We start from the raw sequence: 18,658 nt of genomic DNA, 5'->3' as shown, positions 1-18,658 counted from the left end.
TGCCCTGCACTTCTGTGTGACCCTGAGCTGGGTTCTCTGTGTATCACCTGGTCCCCAGTGGCACATTTTGGGCTTACCCCACAAGTTGTGTGGAATTGGTTGTGACTCTGGAAGGGCTCTTGAGAAGCTCCTGGAACTCTCAGTTGTCTTGATTCTGCCTTGAGGTCAAGGCAGGCGGGAAAATGTGCTGTATTATAGGGCCTGTGGGGTGTGACTCAGCCTAGGGGTCCCCCCAGACTGGGGCAGAGGCAGCCGGGGTGCTGCGGCGCTGTGGGCCTCGTCTCGTCGTGCGGAGACACAGCCGTGCGTGCCCTTCCTGCGGACTCCGAGCGTGAAAGGCTCGAGTTCCCTCCGAGTTAGCCCCCGTTGTGTTTTGCGCGGGTGTGTTTAGGGAACTCTGTGCCTCCGGAGCCTGTGATTGGCTTTACAGCGACTGGGGGCGTGCAGCCCGCTGGACAGCACCCCCGGCTCTCCCCGAGGGCCCAGCTTCCGCCCGCTGGGGACACGAGCGTCGCCGTCTGTCCCAGGTCCCCTAGCCGCGGTCGGGCCAGGCCGCCTTCACACTCCTGCACGGCTCTTCGGGCCTTAGAGCCGGCCGGTTCCCTGCCTTTTCCTGGCCTTCTGCCCCTTCTGTCCCTTCAGCCAGCAGCTCCCTGGAAGGGGTGGGGGAGGGCAGCGCCCACCCAACGCACCAGCACCACGGTCCGGGCGTTAGCCCGTCAGCCCGAGGTGATGCCTCAGGTTGCTTGAAGAAGTCAATTATGTACACTTATCAGTATTTCTCCTTTCATCTTTTATCTGCTTCTTTGTTAGCGGGAATCGCAGCATTTCAGGGCCCAGTCATTGTCGACTGCTCACTTCATCCCTAAAAGGTCTCCGTGGGTGTGCCCCGGTGGGTGTCTCTGTCCACAAGCGCTGGATAAGGCATGAAGTGCGCACAGTCCATAATAGCTAGAGAGCTTGAAAAGACGCGGGAGGCAGCCCTGAATTTGCCGGTTGGTTGTGGCGGCCTTGTGCCAGTTGTAGAACTCCCCAATGCCACATGCTTGGGGCCAGGCTGGTGAACTCTAGTGGGCCTGCGCTTGCCTGGGGCCGCAGGTCCTCCTGCCTTTCTGCGTGCCTGGCATCTTTGCAGGAACGAACCCTTTTGAAAGGCTTGTATGTTAGCTAGGGCTCCTGCATCAAGGTACCACAGACTGAGGGGCTTAAACAGCGGATATTTATTTCCTTGCGGTTCTGGAGGCTGGAAGTCCAAGATCAGGGTGTCAGCAGCGTTGGTTCTTTCTGAGGCCTCTGTCCTTGGCATGTAGATGGCCACTTTCCCACTGTGTCTTCGCATGGTCTTCCTTCTGTGCCTGTGCGTGTCCTGATCTCCCCTTCTTGTAAAGGGCACCAGTCACATTGGATTAGGACCCACCCTATGACCTCATTTTACTAATTACCTCTGTACATCTCCAAATGTAGTCAGTCTGAGGTACTAAGAGTTGGGACCTGGAAGGGGGACGCAATTCAGCCCCTAGCAGTTCATTTAGTTACAGTGATGAGGTGCCTGTGAGCCATTGGTTCTTGCTGCTCCTTGAGGACCTGGCAAGGAGGCGGGAGAAGATGTGTAGCTATCAGGGAGGCTTAGTTCCTCGTCCTCGTGAGGCAGAAATACAGACACTCCAGCGTTTTCTTCTATCGCTTCAAAGGATTATATGGTCCACCCTGTGTCGGAGACTACTGCCCTAAAACGTTTTCTCAAAGTGTGGGCCAGAGACTCCAACCTCGGAATCAAGAGGTGTGTGTGGGTCGGGCATTAAACATGCAGGTGCCCACGGCACTCATCTCCACCAAGTCAGGACAAGGTGTGAGAGAGCATTTGCGCCGATCTCTGGTGATTGTCTGTTTCAGTTACAGCCAGCTCATACCCCTGGGGTGCTGGGCAGCAGGAGCCCACTTTCAGGATTTTATGGTACTCTGAATAAAGCACAGGCAGACCTCATTTAATTGCTCGTTGCTTTCTTGCACTTCACAGATAGTACATTTTTTACAAATTGAAAGTTTGTGGTAACCCTACATCAAGCAAGTCTGTTGGTGCCATTTTTCCTTCAGCATTTGCTAACTTCATGTCTTTGTGTCACATGTTGGTAATTCTTGCAATATTTTAAACTTTTAAATTATTTTTATATTTGGTATGGTGATCTGTGGTCAGTGATCTTTGATGTTACTGTGACTTGCTGCAGGCTCAGATGATGGTTAGCATTTTTTAGCAATAACGTTTTTTAATTAAGGTATGTACATTGTATTTGTTTTTTGAAGAGTTGATAGCCATTATTTAGTCTTTCGATGCCAAGTAATTCTGAGCCGCTTTTACATTACCACAATGGCATGCTTTTCAAAACACATTTCTAGCACCCTTATTATTTTCCCTCCAGTATTGTCATCAAATACTCCTGGTTGACATTCCTATGGGACTCTTGGCCTGTCGTCTCTGCTACACACATTATTTCCAACTCAAAAGCAATACTAAAATACAGTGAATTTCCAGTCTTGACAAATACCACTGTCAAAAATACAGTCTTGAATTTCTTGTGCACAATGTTAAATTAAAAAATTTACTATTTACCTAAAAGCATGGCAGAGTTTGAATGGTGGCAAAAGGGATATGGGACATTTGGGGCAGCAGCAGCATGAATCAATCACATAGTAGAGAATGATAATAAAAACACTAGCTAGTAGTTATTAAGCACTTTTGTGTATTCGCCACTGTTATTTAGACCAAGTCTGTACATTGTTTTTTTTTTTTTTTTTTTTCTGCGGTACGCGGGCCTCTCACTGTTGTGGCCTCTCCCATTGCGGAGCACACGCGCAGGCTCAGTGGCCATGGCTCACGGGCCCAGCCACTCCACGGCATGTGGGATCTTCCCGGACCGGAGCACGAACCCGTGTCCCCTGCACTGGCAGGCGGACTATCAACCACTGTGCCACCAGGGAAGCCCTGTACCTTGTTTTTAAGAAATAATGCTATTGCACACTTAATAGACTACAGTATAGTGTAAACATAACTTTATATGGTCTGGGAAACCAAAAACCTTTATTTGCTTTATTGTGATGGTCTGTAACTGAACCTGCAGTATCGCTGAGGTATGTGTGTACTCACCCTATCAGCTTTGTAGTAGCCTGAAAATGTTTGTTTGCAAAAACTCTTACCTCTTGATGACTTTTTAATTACCAAAGGTGGGGGGGAAGATGTAGACAATTAGAACTATTCAGGAAGGAACTTTAAATAGGTGGCCTTAGGGCCCGGTGGCTGCAGGCAGAGCTACTAGCTGCTGCCTAACCCCCAGTCACTGACAAGGCAGTGATTACACATTCTAGCTCAGCCTGAAACCTGAAATCTCACATATATATATATTAAACTGTTCGTTGTGGGCGATTCCTTAATGTGCAGAGGCACGGAAAATGTTAAATAGTATATGAACCCTCAACAGTGGTCTGGGCTCACCTGTAACCCCTGCCCACACTGTGCTGTTGTGAAGCAAGTCCCAGGAGCACTGTCTCACCTGAGTCATAAACAAACACTTCATTCAGTACATGTCTCCAAGAGAGAGGAGTTCTACTTAAAAACATAAATGCTCTTGGAGTTTTGCTGCTTTTTTCTGGGCCAGAGGTGGAAATGGTTTTGCGTTTTTAAAGACCTCTCGCTATTTTGTGTAAGCTGGTTTCTTCAGATCCTAAAAATCTGGGAAGTGTAAAATTATTAAGTAATTGAAGCTAAACATTTGGAGTGTATATATATTTTAAACAAAGCCCACCATTCTGCAGTGGTCTGAAGCATTTGATTATAGAACGAAAATGATCACTGCTGAGGGCTGATTTGCCTGAGGTCGCGTGGTCCCTGGCCCAGATCTCCGATAGGTCTGTCAGAAGCTTTCTTTAGGAGTGCAGGACTCTGGGCAGACAACAGGGATTTCCAAGGCAGTTGATCTGATCGGAAAGATGCGTTTCACTCTGCGGTGGACGCAGGTGTGTAACCTGCTCTGCGTCACAGCAGTGAGGCTTACCGAAACACCTGCAGTCACGGACGCATCTGTTTTCAACGTTTTTCATTCCCTTTCCCTTATGTTCACAAAAAGTTTTCAGAGAGATATTCCATTTTTTACTCTTTTTAAATAATTTCAACCTTACAAAAATTGCAAAAATAAAAATAATACAAAGAACACATGACAAAACTCTTTTACATCAATTTGAGGCCCTTCATCCCCCAGTGCCTGTGTGTATTTCCTAAGGATAAGGATATTCTCTTACATACCCACAGAACAATGACCAACCCTGGCCCTTTATAGAAAATGTTTGCTAATCCCTGTCCTAGAGAATCCATTGCGCATATTAATGTGCAAGAATTTTCCTCACAGTTTACAATAAGAAACACCCCGTTATAGGGAGCTTCAGGAGACAGCACACAGACTGGTTCATTCGCTCAGTGGAATAGTATGCATCTGTCAAAACAGCACTTCAGAGCAGCATGTGACAGTATGTGGATGCCTCTTAGTAATAGCAGTGAAAAAAGTGAGTCAGGCAATTACGTATATTGATAGCATAATATCCCTTTTATAAAGACTGAATTTGAAAAGTGCCTTTTTGAGAATATGTATAGATGAGGTGCAGCTTGTACAAAAGAAGGCAGGGGATTGATGCCCAGGTCGAATTTGCTGTATATCACAGGCAGGATCCTGGCTTTTGTTGTGGACAGGTGGTTCACCTGTCTTTATGGCATCATTTTAACATAACAAGGTGAGAACGGGCCAGGGTCTAGGAACTATTATGCATCTGAGGTCCAACAAAAAAATTCCTAACATCAATCAGTTACTGAACTTTTTATGGATCTCAGTATTACTTTTAAGTTAATTCTTTGAGATTACCTGCTGCCTCAGAACTGTTTCTCAGACGGGCGATTGTTTGACTTCTGACAGAGGGTCAGCAGTTTGCTCAGGCGGGGGCTGTGCGTTAGAAACTGCTCCCTTCTCTGGTTGGGGCTGGCACAGTTCTTCCTACTTGGTTGGGGCTGGCACAATTCTTCCTACTTGGTACATTTATAAGTGAAAGAGGGAATTCCAAAGGCAAAAGGCTGAAAAGTTGATATGGTAAAAATTTTAAACTGAAGTTTCAAAGAAAAAAGTAAGTGACATAAGAAGGCAAGTAGTGTGACCTGGGAAAATTTTTTGTAGCAACTTTCACACAGTTTTAATGTCTTTAATAAAGAGGTATAGTTGAGTACTTGACATTGATGAGGAAAATACCGAGATTTCAAAGGACAAAATAACAAGAAAACAAACCAAGCTGGCAAGTCACAAAAGAAAGAAAAAAAAGGGTTACTGTATAAAAATTTGTTCAACTTTAATAAGAATAAAAGTAATGCAAATTAAAAGAACATTTAGATGCGGTTCCACTTATTAAATTGTAAAAATGCAAGTGATCTCTGGATGTTGTGATGAAGTGCCATGCTGGTGTCTGGGGGACCCTGTGGGAGGGCACCTCACCTGAATCCACCTGTAACTTTTTAAAAATTGAGAAATAATTGACATACATTATGTTAGTTTCAGATATAATGATTTGATATCTGGATATATTGTGAAATGATCACCACAGCATGTCTAGTTAACATCTATCACTTTACGTAGTAACAAAAAAATTTTTCTCTTGTGATGAGAACTTTTAAGATCTGTTTTCTTAGCGACCTTCAAATATGCAATACAGTGTTATTTACTGTAGTCACCATGCTGTACATTACATCCCCATGACTTATTTATTTTGTAACTGGGAGTTTGTACCTTTTGACCACCTTTACCCAGTTCTCTCACTCCCTGCCTCTCACACCACCCAGCTATTCTCTATGAGTTTTATTTCCTTCCTTCCTTCCTTCCTTCCTTCCTTCCTCCCTCCCTCCCTCCCTTCGTTCCTTCCCTCCTTCCTTCCTTCCTTCCTCCCTCCCTCCCTCCCTCCCTGCCTCCCATCCCTCCCTCCCTGCCTTCCTTCCTTCCTTCCTTCCTTCCTCCCTTTCTTTTTAAGATTCCACATACAAGTGAGATAATACAGTATTTGTCTTGCTCTGCCTAACTTATTTCACTTAGCATAATACATGTCTTGGCTACTGTAAATAATACTACAGTGAATATGGGGTGCAGATATCTTTTTGAATTAGTGATTTTGTTTCCTTTGGATAAATGGCCAGAAGTGGGATTGATGGATCATCTCCTGCAGCTGTGAAGACATTCATGCGATTTAAGAATCCCCTCCTGGGACGTGCTGCCGAGGAAGTCATCTGGAAACACCGTCGTCCCTCGCTATCTGCTGGGAGTTGGTTCCAGAAGCTCCCGTGGATACCAAAATCCACAGATGCTCAAGTCACTTATATGAGATGGAAGTTGTACCATGAATACAGTCAGTCTACCGTATCCCCAGGTTTTGCATCTGTGGATACAGAGGACCGATTATACTGGACCTTTCTGCCCAGATACGGTTATCTTAGGCTTTTCTCTAGAAGGTAAAAATTTGTTAAAAGGCTCACATGAAGGGAAGGCTTAGAAGGACTGCTGGGTCGGAGTTCTTGGTGAGCATATATGAGGCTGTGTAAGCAAGGATGAGGCCACCTTCCGGTATGGAGTGGCGCTGGTGATGGAGCCTGGGCAGGCAGCGTCTAGGTCTGTGTGCGGGGGCCCAGGCCTTCCCTGTGGTGAGCTGGGGAAGTGTCCGCCCCTGGCAGGCCTGTGTGCAGGCTCACTCTCCCTCTTTCTGGGGCAGGAAGCGGCCCCGGTGTCACGGTGGATGGAGAGCCCCCAGCCTAGTCGGGAGGTTGGTGGCACCCTCTCCATGGTGTGACCACCCCCCAGTGCCAGAGACCGCCGAGCTTGGCTCCATCCTAGAAGGAACACGCTGAGCTGCTACTGTCATCTCCCCTCGTGTCTTAAACATGCACTGGATTCTGTGTGAAAGATGAAGACCACCGGAGTGACAAAGAAATGGTCAGGCATTAGTAGACCAGAGGGATCCCAGACCTTGGGGGAAAACAAGCCCCCCCCGCCGCCCCAGGAGAACCCATCCCGTCCCAACCTCCATCCCACAGCAGTGCGTCCAGCTCTGTGGGGCTCACCTGTGTGCTTGGTGCGTGGCCGCCGCAGCTGTGGAGCATTTCCGTTCCCCAGGGACCCGCTGGGGGTGGCGGGAGTGGCAGGGCGCAGCGCAGAGGTGTCAGGCTGGGCCCGTGTGGGCGCTGCACACTGCGAGGGATTGAGAATTTACTCTGGCCTCCTAGGTCCATTTCCGTCTTGTTGATTGATTTATATTTGCATCAAGTTCATTTTTCATACAAATCTCAGGAGGCATCCCAGTTCGTAAAATAGATAAACACGGGGCTACTCTGCCTTGAAATCGTGGGGCACCCCGGAGTTCCAGGGAACATGGTTTGAGAACCACAGCTGTAAGCATATAAGCAGGAGAGCAACAGGATCAGAGTCCTAGTTTAAAAGGAATGAAAAAGGAGCGTGGCAGGCTTGAGGGCGGCATAGGAGCTCTGGGTTGGGAAGAGGCCGGGCAGGCCGCCCGGGGAGGAGGCGTTCAGGAGGCAGAGACACCGCCGTGTCGTGGGAAGACCCTGTCCCAGGTCTGCAGACTGAGGCTGAGGGCACAGGAGAGCAGTGTCAGGAGGGAGGGGCTGACAGGCTCAAGACTCCTCTGCGGGCTCTGTCTCAGACTTCACCTATTGTCATGATTTTCAACCAAACTCGATTTTTGTTTTTCTGTTGATGCAGCAATTGTTTTGAGGTAATTGCAGAAGAGACCAGTGCTGCTTTCGAGAATGGAATTTAAAATTTTTGTGCAGTTTGCATTTCTTCAGTAGTAAAGCTGGGCAGAAGATGGTGTTTGCTTTTTAATTTTGAAGTTTTTGCCTCGAGATCATAGCAACCCCATTCTCTCTCCCCACCCCACTTGATCTGGGGAAAGAGGCTGGAGTTGGAAAAACATGTTTTAAAATGCGAGAGAGAAAGGCACAGTTGAATAAAGTATGCTTCTCTTCCTCAGATGATTTATTTTACATGTGAACAGATTGCACAAAAAATTGGATGTTTGTACTTTTCTGGGAAGTACTGTTATTTGTATATATAGAAGAGGAAGAAAATCAATGTGCGTCCTGTGCATGTTAGCAGAAACATTTCGTAGTTTGTTGTGGTTTGGTTATGCTGTGGGGTTTGACAAGTGAAATACTGTCTAGTTGTAAAGTAAAAAATATTACAAGTTTGGAGATGCTGAGGAGACCCTCTTCCCAGAAAAAACACCCTCGTGGCTCAGGTCACGTGGGCTTGAAGGGTGGCATTGACACACAGGCAGTGCTGTCACTGTGGTGCCACAGTCAGGACATCTGAATGGGCATCTGAACCATGAGTTCTGCATTTTCCCTCCTGTGGTTTTGCCATGTTTTGCAACCTTGGTGTCGAGCTGCCTTGGCAGTTCTATTTTAAAGCTTACCGGGTCTGTGCAGAATGCCTGCTTGCTGGCTCTTGGCTGGGATGCACCCTCACTTAGCTTTGCGTCTGACCCCGGGCCCCGTCTGTGCTGGACGCCCTCCCTACCTGTGTATGGCGCTCACACAGCCTCCTGCCCGCCCTGCCCTGTCTGTCTGGCCCAGCATGCCCCCTGGTCTCCAGTTCCTGGCCCATGGGTTGGCATCCCCCTGCTTCAGCCCTTTCTTGGGGCATCCAGTTGCCAGCTCCTGCTGCCTGACCCTCCAGGGCCTCAGGGTCAATTTTTAGTCCCATTTATGAGCTGGGTCCACATCCTACCCCCGCCCCCAGTCTGGTTCCCAGCCCCTGGAAGCCTACTGTTTATTAATAGGCACATACCTAGTGTAACAGTTTTCATTGCATTTCTGTTTTCATGGACAGTAAATTAAGACCTTGCCTTGACGAAAGTGATAGATTCTCTGAAACTATGTGCCAAGTTCTTTTATGGGTGTGTAAGACCAGTTGGATTTAAATGCTTGATTTGTGGAAGATTTAAATTCAGCTGCTTTTGGGAACAGAAGTAACCAGAAACCGAGTTTGCTTGCTTAACTGCTTGTTTTGAGCTGTTTCTCTTAGTGTTTTTAACCCAGCCTTCTAAATGGTCACCCTCCTCGAGCTGATGTCCCTTCACCACTGGGCTCCACCCTTTTTGCTATTTATTTATTTATTTTTTCCTTTTTGCTATTTATTTATTCTTACTCTTTGTTTTTACCTTAACCGCTGATAGATGAATGTTCTCTTCCAAATACATGCAAGTTATTCAGCCAGAAAGTGTTTTAGCTGTTTTTTGTTTCCAGAGCAGTACTAGAGGTATAGATGGTCATAGAAAATAAATACATCTCCACGGTGATAGAAGTTTATCCTCTAATCTGGCAAAACACAAGGCCCCCCTCCGTGGCCCATGTCCTGTACCAGGCTGGTCCCCACAGGCAGTGCGGACTGAGGTGGTCTGGGCCTGGAGGAGGCCTTGTGTGTGGTTGGCAGAGGTGCATCAAGGGTCTGAACCAGGCCTGGACCCTTCAGGAGTGGATGCCTCCAGACACTGCACTCTCTGGGGCCTTCACAGGGAGTCTGGACCGTGGACTCCTGAGGGCGCCCCTCCTCACTACCCCCACCATCTGTCCTTGCGCCTCACCTTTGATGTCTGTCTCCTAAGGTACCTTTCTTGTCTTGCGCTTTTGTTTCATCTTGTCTCTGCAGCCAGTGTTCTGATGGGGAGCCTGTGTTCTCCCAGTGATCTTGGGTTATTGAAAACACACACACACACACACACATACTTTTTTTCTCTTTTCCTTTTAATCTCTTGGTGCCACCCATGCTACCAGGTTGAAAATTAGTCTCTCCGCTTTAATTTCTATTAATTCTCTGTAGCCTAGCCTAAGTGTTCTTTTTTTATTTTTTAAAATTGTTGAATTATGTAAGGACTCGTTGTCTATTATTACCTTTTAACTGAATTGCCAGCAAACAGAGGAGGCTTCCCTTTCGTCCTGCACAGAAACAGGGAAAACGATCAGATCATATGCTCATTCAACAACAAAAGTCCTGTTATCTGCTGTTCTCGGTTTTGAAGTGTGTGGTGGCTGCTGTGATTCACAGAAACCAACCTACCTTCTCCCTGGGCTGTTCACCGCAGCCCTTCCCGATTCCCAGCGCTGTTCTCTCGACCCCAACAGCTGCCCTGGGGTTCGGCCTCTCGCTGCCCCTCTCCTGCCCTCAGGCCTGGCCGGCTTCTCTACCGCTGTAATCTGCCTGTGTCCTCGGCCCAGGTGCACACGGTGCCTGGCGCTGGGGTCACGTTGGCTCTGCCCTGCTCTGTGGCTGTGTGGCTCTGTGCATTGCCCTGATCATCTGTCAGAGTGTGACGACCCCACCCTGAGGGTGACTGTGCGGATGACTTGTTGGGAAGTTGTAGGGTGATCTAGGCTGAGGGGTGGATGGTGCCACGTTGGGGAGAAAGGGGGGCAGCAGCCGTGGGGTCTCTAGCCCGGCACTGGGAACCTTGACCTCCTGCCCACCTGAGGTTGCCTGACCCCCATCTGTGGTCCCCTGAGCCCACTTGGGGTTCTCTGATGCCTGCCTGTGGTGGCCACCTGAGGTTCAAAGGGTGTCTTCCTTGGGCCTTAGCTCTGGTCACACATCGGCTCCAAGTCCAGGAAGAGTGCGCCCAGCTTGCTCTGCTTGTGAGCTACGCCAGAAGCATTGTCTAGGTGCTGGTCCTGGGTGGAGTGGGGTTGGGTGCCCCTCCATGCAGGGGTCCATGTCATGGCAGGAGAGGGGAGGTCCCCTTACGGAGGCAGGATTTCAAAGACCCTGCCCTGCACAGAACTGAGCCTGAGTTTCGGTTGCAGGATGGTGTGTCAGCTGAGTTAGAAGAGGCCCCTGGGCCCTGGGAGCCCCTCACCCAAGGGCAGGGGGCGGGGAGCATAGGAGGAGGAAGCAGCTGGGCCCTGGGGTCTCGCTGTCTATGAGTGTTGCGGTGTGTCACAGCACAGCATCCCTGCATCTCGGCCCTACCGGGGAAGCTTGCCCACTCTCCGCCTCTCCAGCTCACAGGCGTGGGCACACCGTCTGAGTGCTAGGGCCTTGCCGTGGGGCCCCAGGACACTGCCCGTTAAAGGAACAAGCAGGGTGGGTGGTGGTGCACAGGGCGGGTGAAGTGCTACCAGCTCAGAGCTCTGGCTTTCCACTCGCCCACCCTACCTGTGGGGAAGTTGCTGAGGAACTGTCCAGAGTACGCGTGTCCCGTGAGCCCTGGGGATCCCTTAGTCAGGGACACTCCAGCAGCAGCAAAGTGAGATCAGCATGTCTTTTTTTTTTTTTGGCTGCACCGTGCGGCATACAGGATCTTAGTTCCCCCTACCAGGGATTGAACCCGTGCCCCCTGCAGTGGGAGCGCGGAGTCTTAACCACTGGACCGCCAGGGAAGTCCCAGTGTGTCCTTTTTTGAAATCTTTATTTTAAAAACTCGTAAACTTGCAAAATAAATTTGTTCATAGCTTGTTAAAAGGCAGTTCCGCTGACGTATTTAAATTCATTTTTATAACTTGACAAGCCGTAGGGATCAGAAACAGGGTTAGGAACTGCTGCTGAAAGGAATCAGTCAAGGAAGAAAAAGCCTGGCTTTTATGTTGTTGGGTGGACAACGTCTGTTTGCAGTTGTTTCACCCCCAGGGGGAGGAAGGATGGGTGTTGGGGGGGGTCACAGACCAGAAGTGCTGATGCTGGTACTTTCAGACTGAGGCCCGAGTGGGTCAGCTGGTTTTTGCTCTCAGCAGTCTTTTTCTGCATCGAGCCTGTATTGTTTTATGATCAGAAAAAACACCAGCACGGGGATGGTTTTCGTGGCCAGTCAGCAGAAGGGTGTAGGGACCCTGTCTGGGAGATTCTGCTCTACCCGACCTTGGCTGTGTTAGTCTGGGCAGCTTAGGCAGACTCCCTCACAGTGCTGGAGGCTGGAAGTCTGAGATCAAGGTGTCGGCAGGGCTGCTTCCCTCCGAGGCGCCTCTCCTTGGCTTGCAGACGGCCGCCTTCTCGCCGTGTCCTCACGTGGCCTCCCCTCTGTGCCTGTGGTCACATGCCACCCTGCTGTGACCAGGCCCCAAGCTGTGGAGCCGTATGAGCTCCTTTGAGCTGAGCCAGAGGAGACAGAAATGTAATCAAGTTGTTAAACTGTAAGCTCCCGCATGGCAGCACGGGCAGGTTTGAGTGCGTTCCAAATGTGTTACTTTAGTTACGCTCTTGGGCTTTGGCACCAGTGGAAGCCCGCTGCAAAGGCATGTGGGTCCTTCAGATGTAGTTGAGGCTCTGTCCCAGGGCCTTGCAGTGACCAGACACACAAGGCCCCTGTGTCGTGCTGGGAAGGAACCCCAGTGGGCCCGACGTGAGGCTGGGAGGAGGGGCCGGCGAGGCTCTGGGTCTGGGTGGCAGCAGGCACAGGGAGGGAGCGTGGGCCACCCCTGATGAGGGGCGGCCGTTAGAGATAGAGAAAAGTAAATGGATTTAAAGGGAATTCTGAGCTGTCAAAGAAGAAGGCGAGATGGAGACTGAGGACTTGGAACTCGGAACTGGCAGTTTCAGGTTTCCTCAACAGGTGAGGCAGAGGCCGGGCAGACGTGCATTTGTGGAAGATGCACAGGTTGGAGAGTCGCGGGGGTGCCCGTGGCCCTGGAATTGGGTGTTTGTAGGGGGTGTTCCTGACCGAAAAACATGGGGAGGAAAATGCAGCAAATAAGAGAGAGCCTCCGTGAGTGACGGCAGGGCCTTGACCCGTAGTCGACATGAAGCTTAAAAGATGCTATGAAAGAATGTTCAACAACGTCAACGTTTTTTGGAAGTTGGAAGGGAAAAGTAGCTTACAAAACAGCTTCTATCATCTTGTTTCTGTGAGAAATCAGGGGATTATGGATAATTTCTTTTACCTTTCTGTATTTTCTGATTTATCTACAATAAATATTGCTAATTTTTTGCTCCTATTTTTTTTTTTTTTTGCTGTACGCGGGCCTCTCACTGTTGTGGCCTCTCCCGTTGCGGAGCACAGGCTCTGGACACGCAGGCTCAGCGGCCATGGCTCACGGGCCCAGCCGCTTTGCGGCATGTGGGATCTTCCCGGACCGGGGCACAAACCCGTGTCCCCTGCGTCAGCAGGCAGACTCTCAACCACTGCACCACCAGGGAAGCCCACTCCTAATTTTTTAATTGTAGTAAAATATACATAACATATAAAATTTGCCATTTGAAACATTCACACTGTTGTGCAACCATCACCACCGTCCATCTCCAGAACTTTCCCCATCTTCCCAAACTGGAACTCTATGCCCATTAGACAGTAACTCCCCAGTCCCCGCCCCTCCAACCCCTTGGTAATCACCGTTTTACTTTCCTTCTATGAATTTAGCTTCTCTCATGTGAGTGGAATCGTGCAGTATTTGTCTGTGACTAGCTTATTTCCCTTAGCGTGTCTTCAGGGTTCATTCATGTTGTAGCATGTGTCAGAATTTCCTTCCTTATTAAGACCAGATAATATTCCACTGTATATATAAAACACAACAAAGAAAAATATCCTTACACATTGATTGGAAATAAGTTGAACATTGGACATTTTTCCTAGGATGTGACCCAAGTGTGTCACAGAGGCTTTCTGCAACCCTCCTGCACCAGTTCCGTACCTGGGTTCTCCTGGACTGTCCTGGGCAGAGGTGGGGGAGGGAGGGCGTCCCGCAGGCACTGGGCAGACAGCCAGGGCGGCCTGTCATGTGAGCTGTGTGGCTGTCCCAGGGTGGTTGGCCCAACCAGTTTTTCTCGTTGACCCGCGGGGGTGGGAGGCACAGAGGTGAGGCCAGGCAGCCCTGAGGGGCCGCAAGATCATTGCGGGGCAGCCTGGCCCCTTGGAGGCCATCAGCTTTGAGGTGCCGTGTGTGGGCACCACTGGGGCCCCGCACTGGCTCTGCAAGGCAGTGACCAGGTTGAGGACGCGGCGCTATGCATCCCCTGTCCTGGGCGTGTGTCTTTTCTTGAGCATGTGGAACAGGAAGTTGTGATGATAGAAGGAAGTTGGTAATGGAAGGAAAAAGTTTTCATTATTTTGAAAAATATCTGCTACATTTAAAATTCGTAGTTAGCACCGTGCTGTCGGGAGGGGTGTTCTGTGAACCGCTGTCAGGCCCCGTGGCTCCCTTGGTGTCTGTCCTGTGTGTCCTGCTGATCTCCTGTTGCTGGCTGAGAGCTGTTGTTGTCTCCAGGGTGGAGTTACTTCTCCTTTCGGTGCCATCAGCGTTTGCCTGGTTTGCACTCTCTTGTTAGTGCATCCACCCTGAGCGTGGTTCTGTCTCCTTGCTGAATGACCTTCTGTCGTTATGCAGCCCCAGTCTTTATCCCTGGTAACTTCCTGCTCTGAAGTTGGCTTTGTCTGACACTCAAGTAGTCCAGCTTCCTTTTCTTGCACAGTTTCTCTTTCCCCTTTTTACTGTCAGCCTACCTATGTCATTATGTTTTTGTTTTTGTTTTTTTGTGGTAGGCGGGCCTCTCACTGTTGTGCCCTCTCCCATTGCGGAGCACAGGTTCCGGACGCGCAGGCTCAGTGGCCATGGCTCACGGGCCCAGCTGCTCCGCGGTATGTGGGATCCTCCCGGACCAGGGCATGAACCCGTGTCCCCTGCATTGGCAGGTGGATTCTTAACCACTGTGCCACCAGGGAAGCCCTAGAGGCTCATTTTTTTTTTTAATTTATTTTATTTTTGGCTGCACTGGGTCTTTGTTGCTGCGCGCGGGCCCTCTCCAGTTGTGGCGAGCAGGGGCAACTCCCCGTCGCGTTGCGCGGGCCTCTCATTGTGGTGGCTTCCCTTGCTGCAGAGCATAGGCTCTAGGCCCGCGGGCTTCAGTAGTTGTGGTTCGCAGGCTCTAGAGAGCAGACTCAGCAGCTGTAGCGCACGGGCCCAGTTGCTCTGAGGCATGTGGGAATCTTCCCGGACCAGGGCTCGAATCCGTGTCCCCTGCATTGGCAGGTGGACTCCTAACCACTGCGCCACCAGGGAAGCCTCGAGGCTAATTTTTTTTTTTTTTTTTTGGCGGTGCGCGGGCCTCTCACTGTTGTGGCCTCTCCCATTGCGGAGCACAGGCTCCGGACGCGCAGGCTCAGCGGCCATGGCTCACGGGCCCAGCCGCTCCGTGGCATGTGGGATCCTCCCAGACCGGGGCACGAACCCGTGTCCCCTGCATCGGCAGGCAGGCCCCCAACCACTGCGCCACCAGGGAAGCCCCATAGTTCTTTTATATACTACGTTTCTATACACTGAATACTCCATCAGACAATATTTTCATTTTTGCTTTCAGCCACCAAACATCTTTTAAAGACCTCTAGAGGAAGCTGTCTACTCTGTTTACTCACTGTTTACCCTTTCTCTTGCTTTTGCTTTTTATGTCCCAAGTTTCCTTCTGGTATCATTTCCTTCTGAACTTATGTTCACCTGCTGTCTATGAATCCTTTTGATTTTCCTTCATCTGATAATGTCCTTATTTCATTTTCATGACACTTCTTTTTCAATCTAAAAAGTGTCTTCTACTTCTCTAGGTCCCCCTGGTTTCTGGGGAGAGGTTGAACGTGGTCTCTAGGTCATGAGCCACTTTTCTCGGGCTCTTTTTAAGATATTTTTTTCATTGTCTATTTTTCAGCAGTGTGACTGTGATGAGTCTGGGTAGGGATTTCTTTAGTTTATCTTGTTTGGGGTCTGTTGAGCTTCTTGAATCTGCAGATCAAAGTTTTGCCACATTTGCAAAGTTTTCAGTCATGTTTTCAGCTGTTTTTCCAGCCATGCCCACTTTGCTCCCTTTCTTGCACTCTGATGAGACTGTTAGACTTTTTCTCTTGTCCCAAAGGTCCTAAAAGCTCTTCATTCTTTTCAGTCTTTTTTCTCTCTGTCATTCAGATTAGATCATTTCCATTGCTCTGTCTTCAAATTCACTGAATCTTTCCTCTGCTTTTAAGCTCATATGGGGAGTTTTTAAAATTTCAGTATTGTATTTTTTAGTTCTGAATTTCCATTTGGTTCTTTATATCTTTATTTATTTATTTGCTGTCTTTCAGTTTTTTTGTTCAATTCAGGAGTGCTATGTTTGTTTAGAGCATTTTTATAGTAGGTGCTTTAAGTCTGGTAGATAGTTGTAGCATCTGTTATTTTGGTATTGGTATCTGTTGCTCATCTTTTCCAACAGGGGTTAAGACACTACTGGTTCTTTGCTGAGTAGTTTGGATTGCAGCTGGACATTTTGGATATTATAGTATGAGACTCTGGGTCTTGTTTAAATCCTAGGAAAATGTCGGTGTTTCCATTTCCATTTCCAAACGAGGCAAACAACCTTGTTTGATTTAGGTGCAGTTCTGACCTGCCCTCTCTGGGTTATGGTTCCGTGTCAGTTCTGTGGAGCCTCAGCCGTGCCATTGGATTTGGCCTGTGTGTGCCTCCTGTGGCTGTCTGGGACCTGGCCGTGGTCTCAGGGCTTGGGGTGTCAGGATCAGATCCACGCAGCTTGGGGGTGGGCCTGACATTCATGAGCAACTTTGGGGGCTTGCTCTTCCAAGCTTCTTCCTCTCCACACTGGCCTTGGGGCTTTCCAGGGGCCTGGGGTTCCCTTGTTGGTCCTCTAACCAGTATGCCCGGGCTTTGGAAGCCTGCCCTGCCGTACACTTCCACGCCCATGCCTTGCCTGGGGCCCAGTTGCTATAGGTGGAGCAACTGGGTGCTTCTTCCTTCAGTGTTCTTGTCCAGCCCGCTTGCTGCTCTTTCCATCTCAGAATGAACGTAGCTTCCCATGTAGCTGCCCCACGCAACCTGTCTGAGGTCAGAGCTACCCCAGGATCCTGCCAGGGGCGGAGCTGCTTGGTGTGCCCGTCTGGAGTCAGAGCTCATCCCTGAGTCCTGTCCAGGGTCACAGCAGCACTCAGCGGAGGCAAGCTGGAGTGAGCGGACTCCTCTCTCCTGGAGCTGGCGTAGCCGTGGCAGGTGAAGTCCATCTCTGTTGCTGTGCTTCTTTCTGGCAGCTGCAGAGTCCAGGCTCTCAGGCCTCTGCCAATAGTCCTTGCCTATTTCCTCCCCTTGGCCGCCGGCCCTCACCTCAGTGGGCGCTGCAGGCTGCCCTGTATTCCTGGAGGCAGGGCTCTGGCCTCATCCATCTCTGTCCCTATTGTGTGGCCCTGCTTGGAGGATGCACCTGGGAAGCGCCACTGGCAGGGAAGCACCATCGGCCCCTGGAGGCAGACATGGTACTGGAGGAGCTGTTCCCACCTCCAGCTCAGTGAGGGGTTGCCAGTCCCTCACGGAGAGCCCTCCAGGATGGTGGCCCTGAGGTGGTAAGGTGGCAGGGGGTGATGGCATGTGTTTTGGCCCATGCGCCCTACTCCACGACCAGCAGAGGCTGTGTTGTGACTCCCCTGCTGGTGAGCCTAGAGAGAGATGCCAGACCCCAGGGATGGGCCGAGACCCCTCCACCATCCCCAGCTCCCTGAGGAGAGGGCACAGGGGAGCAGGGTGCTAAGCACCCCACCCTGGAAGGATTGGCAGGGTGCCCCTGCCCTTCCTCATGGCCTGGGGGGACTCTGTGTTTTGTCCTAGGGCAGGATGGCAGCCCAGGTGACGCTGGAGGATGCGCTGTCCAACGTGGACCTGTTGGAAGAGCTGCCTCTGCCCGACCAGCAACCCTGCATCGAGCCCCCGCCATCCTCACTGCTCTACCAGGTGGGTGCTGGGCAGCCATGGGATGCGTGGCCTGTGTGCTGACCTCCGCTTAATGGTTTTCTTCTTTCTTGCAGCCAAATTTCAACACTAATTTTGAAGACAGAAATGCATTTGTCACTGGCATTGCAAGATACATTGAACAAGCGACCGTCCATTCTAGCATGGTAAGTCTGCGCAGTTTCCTCTGGGGGGATGGCATGTCTGAATAGCAAATGTCACTTTGGTATTATCCTGATAGGATACATAGTGAGGAAGAAGAGAAGAAAGTGAATGACGTGTTTTATGTTTTTTTAAAGCACCTTTTTTTTTTTTTTTTTAAATTATAAGGACAATATATGCTCTTTCTGAAAACCTGGCTTCTGTGGCCCAGAGAAAACCTTTGTCAGCATTTTGAGGGAACCCATTCTCCCTCTTTTATACTTGTACTCAAGCATACCAGGTACACACCCATATGGGATTTAGATTGCATAAATGAATTGCATTGTTATTATAATTATGTATTTTAATGATTTCATGAACATTTTAACATGTCATTAAAACGCACCAGATGAAGTAATTTTTAATGGCTGTCTAGTCCATTTTTTAAGTGTTCAAAATTTAACTATTTTTGCAAATTTTAACTAATTTGCAAAATTTAACTATGTTTACTTAGTTTGCCTTCATTTCTTCTAGTAAAAAATGCTGTGATGAACATCTTCCTAAATACATCATTATTCTCACTGGCTAGATTTGTAGAAGTGAAGTTACTAGGTCAAAGGTTGTGAGCATTTTAAAGCATCTTAAAAACATTACCAAACTGTAGTCAACATTTTTCAAGGACATCTGTGCAATTTTTGCCATTTTTACCAAAGGAAATAACGTGAAAGAAGGAGTAGACACGAAAGCAGTTTT

General features: G+C 49.3%; 1 protein-coding gene across 3 annotated transcripts in view; it reads left to right on the top strand.

Annotated features, from left to right (window-relative positions):
• The window catches only part of CYFIP1 (cytoplasmic FMR1 interacting protein 1), a 94,166-nt gene that overhangs the window by 9,612 nt on the left and 65,896 nt on the right, over positions 1-18,658 (top strand). For 2 of the 3 annotated variants that reach the window (XM_029225406.1, XM_029225404.1), the window contains exons 2-3: positions 17,645-17,767; positions 17,842-17,931. In XM_029225406.1, the coding sequence (XP_029081239.1) occupies positions 17,651-17,767; positions 17,842-17,931 (207 nt within the window). In that variant the 5' untranslated portion in view covers positions 17,645-17,650. The remainder of the gene's footprint in view (positions 1-17,644; positions 17,768-17,841; positions 17,932-18,658) is intronic. The other variant, XM_029225405.1, reaches the window with a different exon arrangement.

Source organism: Monodon monoceros, unplaced genomic scaffold (assembly GCF_005190385.1).
Source record: "Monodon monoceros isolate NGI ecotype Baffin Bay Population unplaced genomic scaffold, NGI_Narwhal_1 Super_Scaffold_16, whole genome shotgun sequence".
NCBI lineage: Eukaryota > Metazoa > Chordata > Mammalia > Artiodactyla > Monodontidae > Monodon > Monodon monoceros.
The sequence above is the reverse complement of the archived record's forward strand: the minus strand, read 5'-3'. Positions and strand labels throughout refer to the sequence as shown.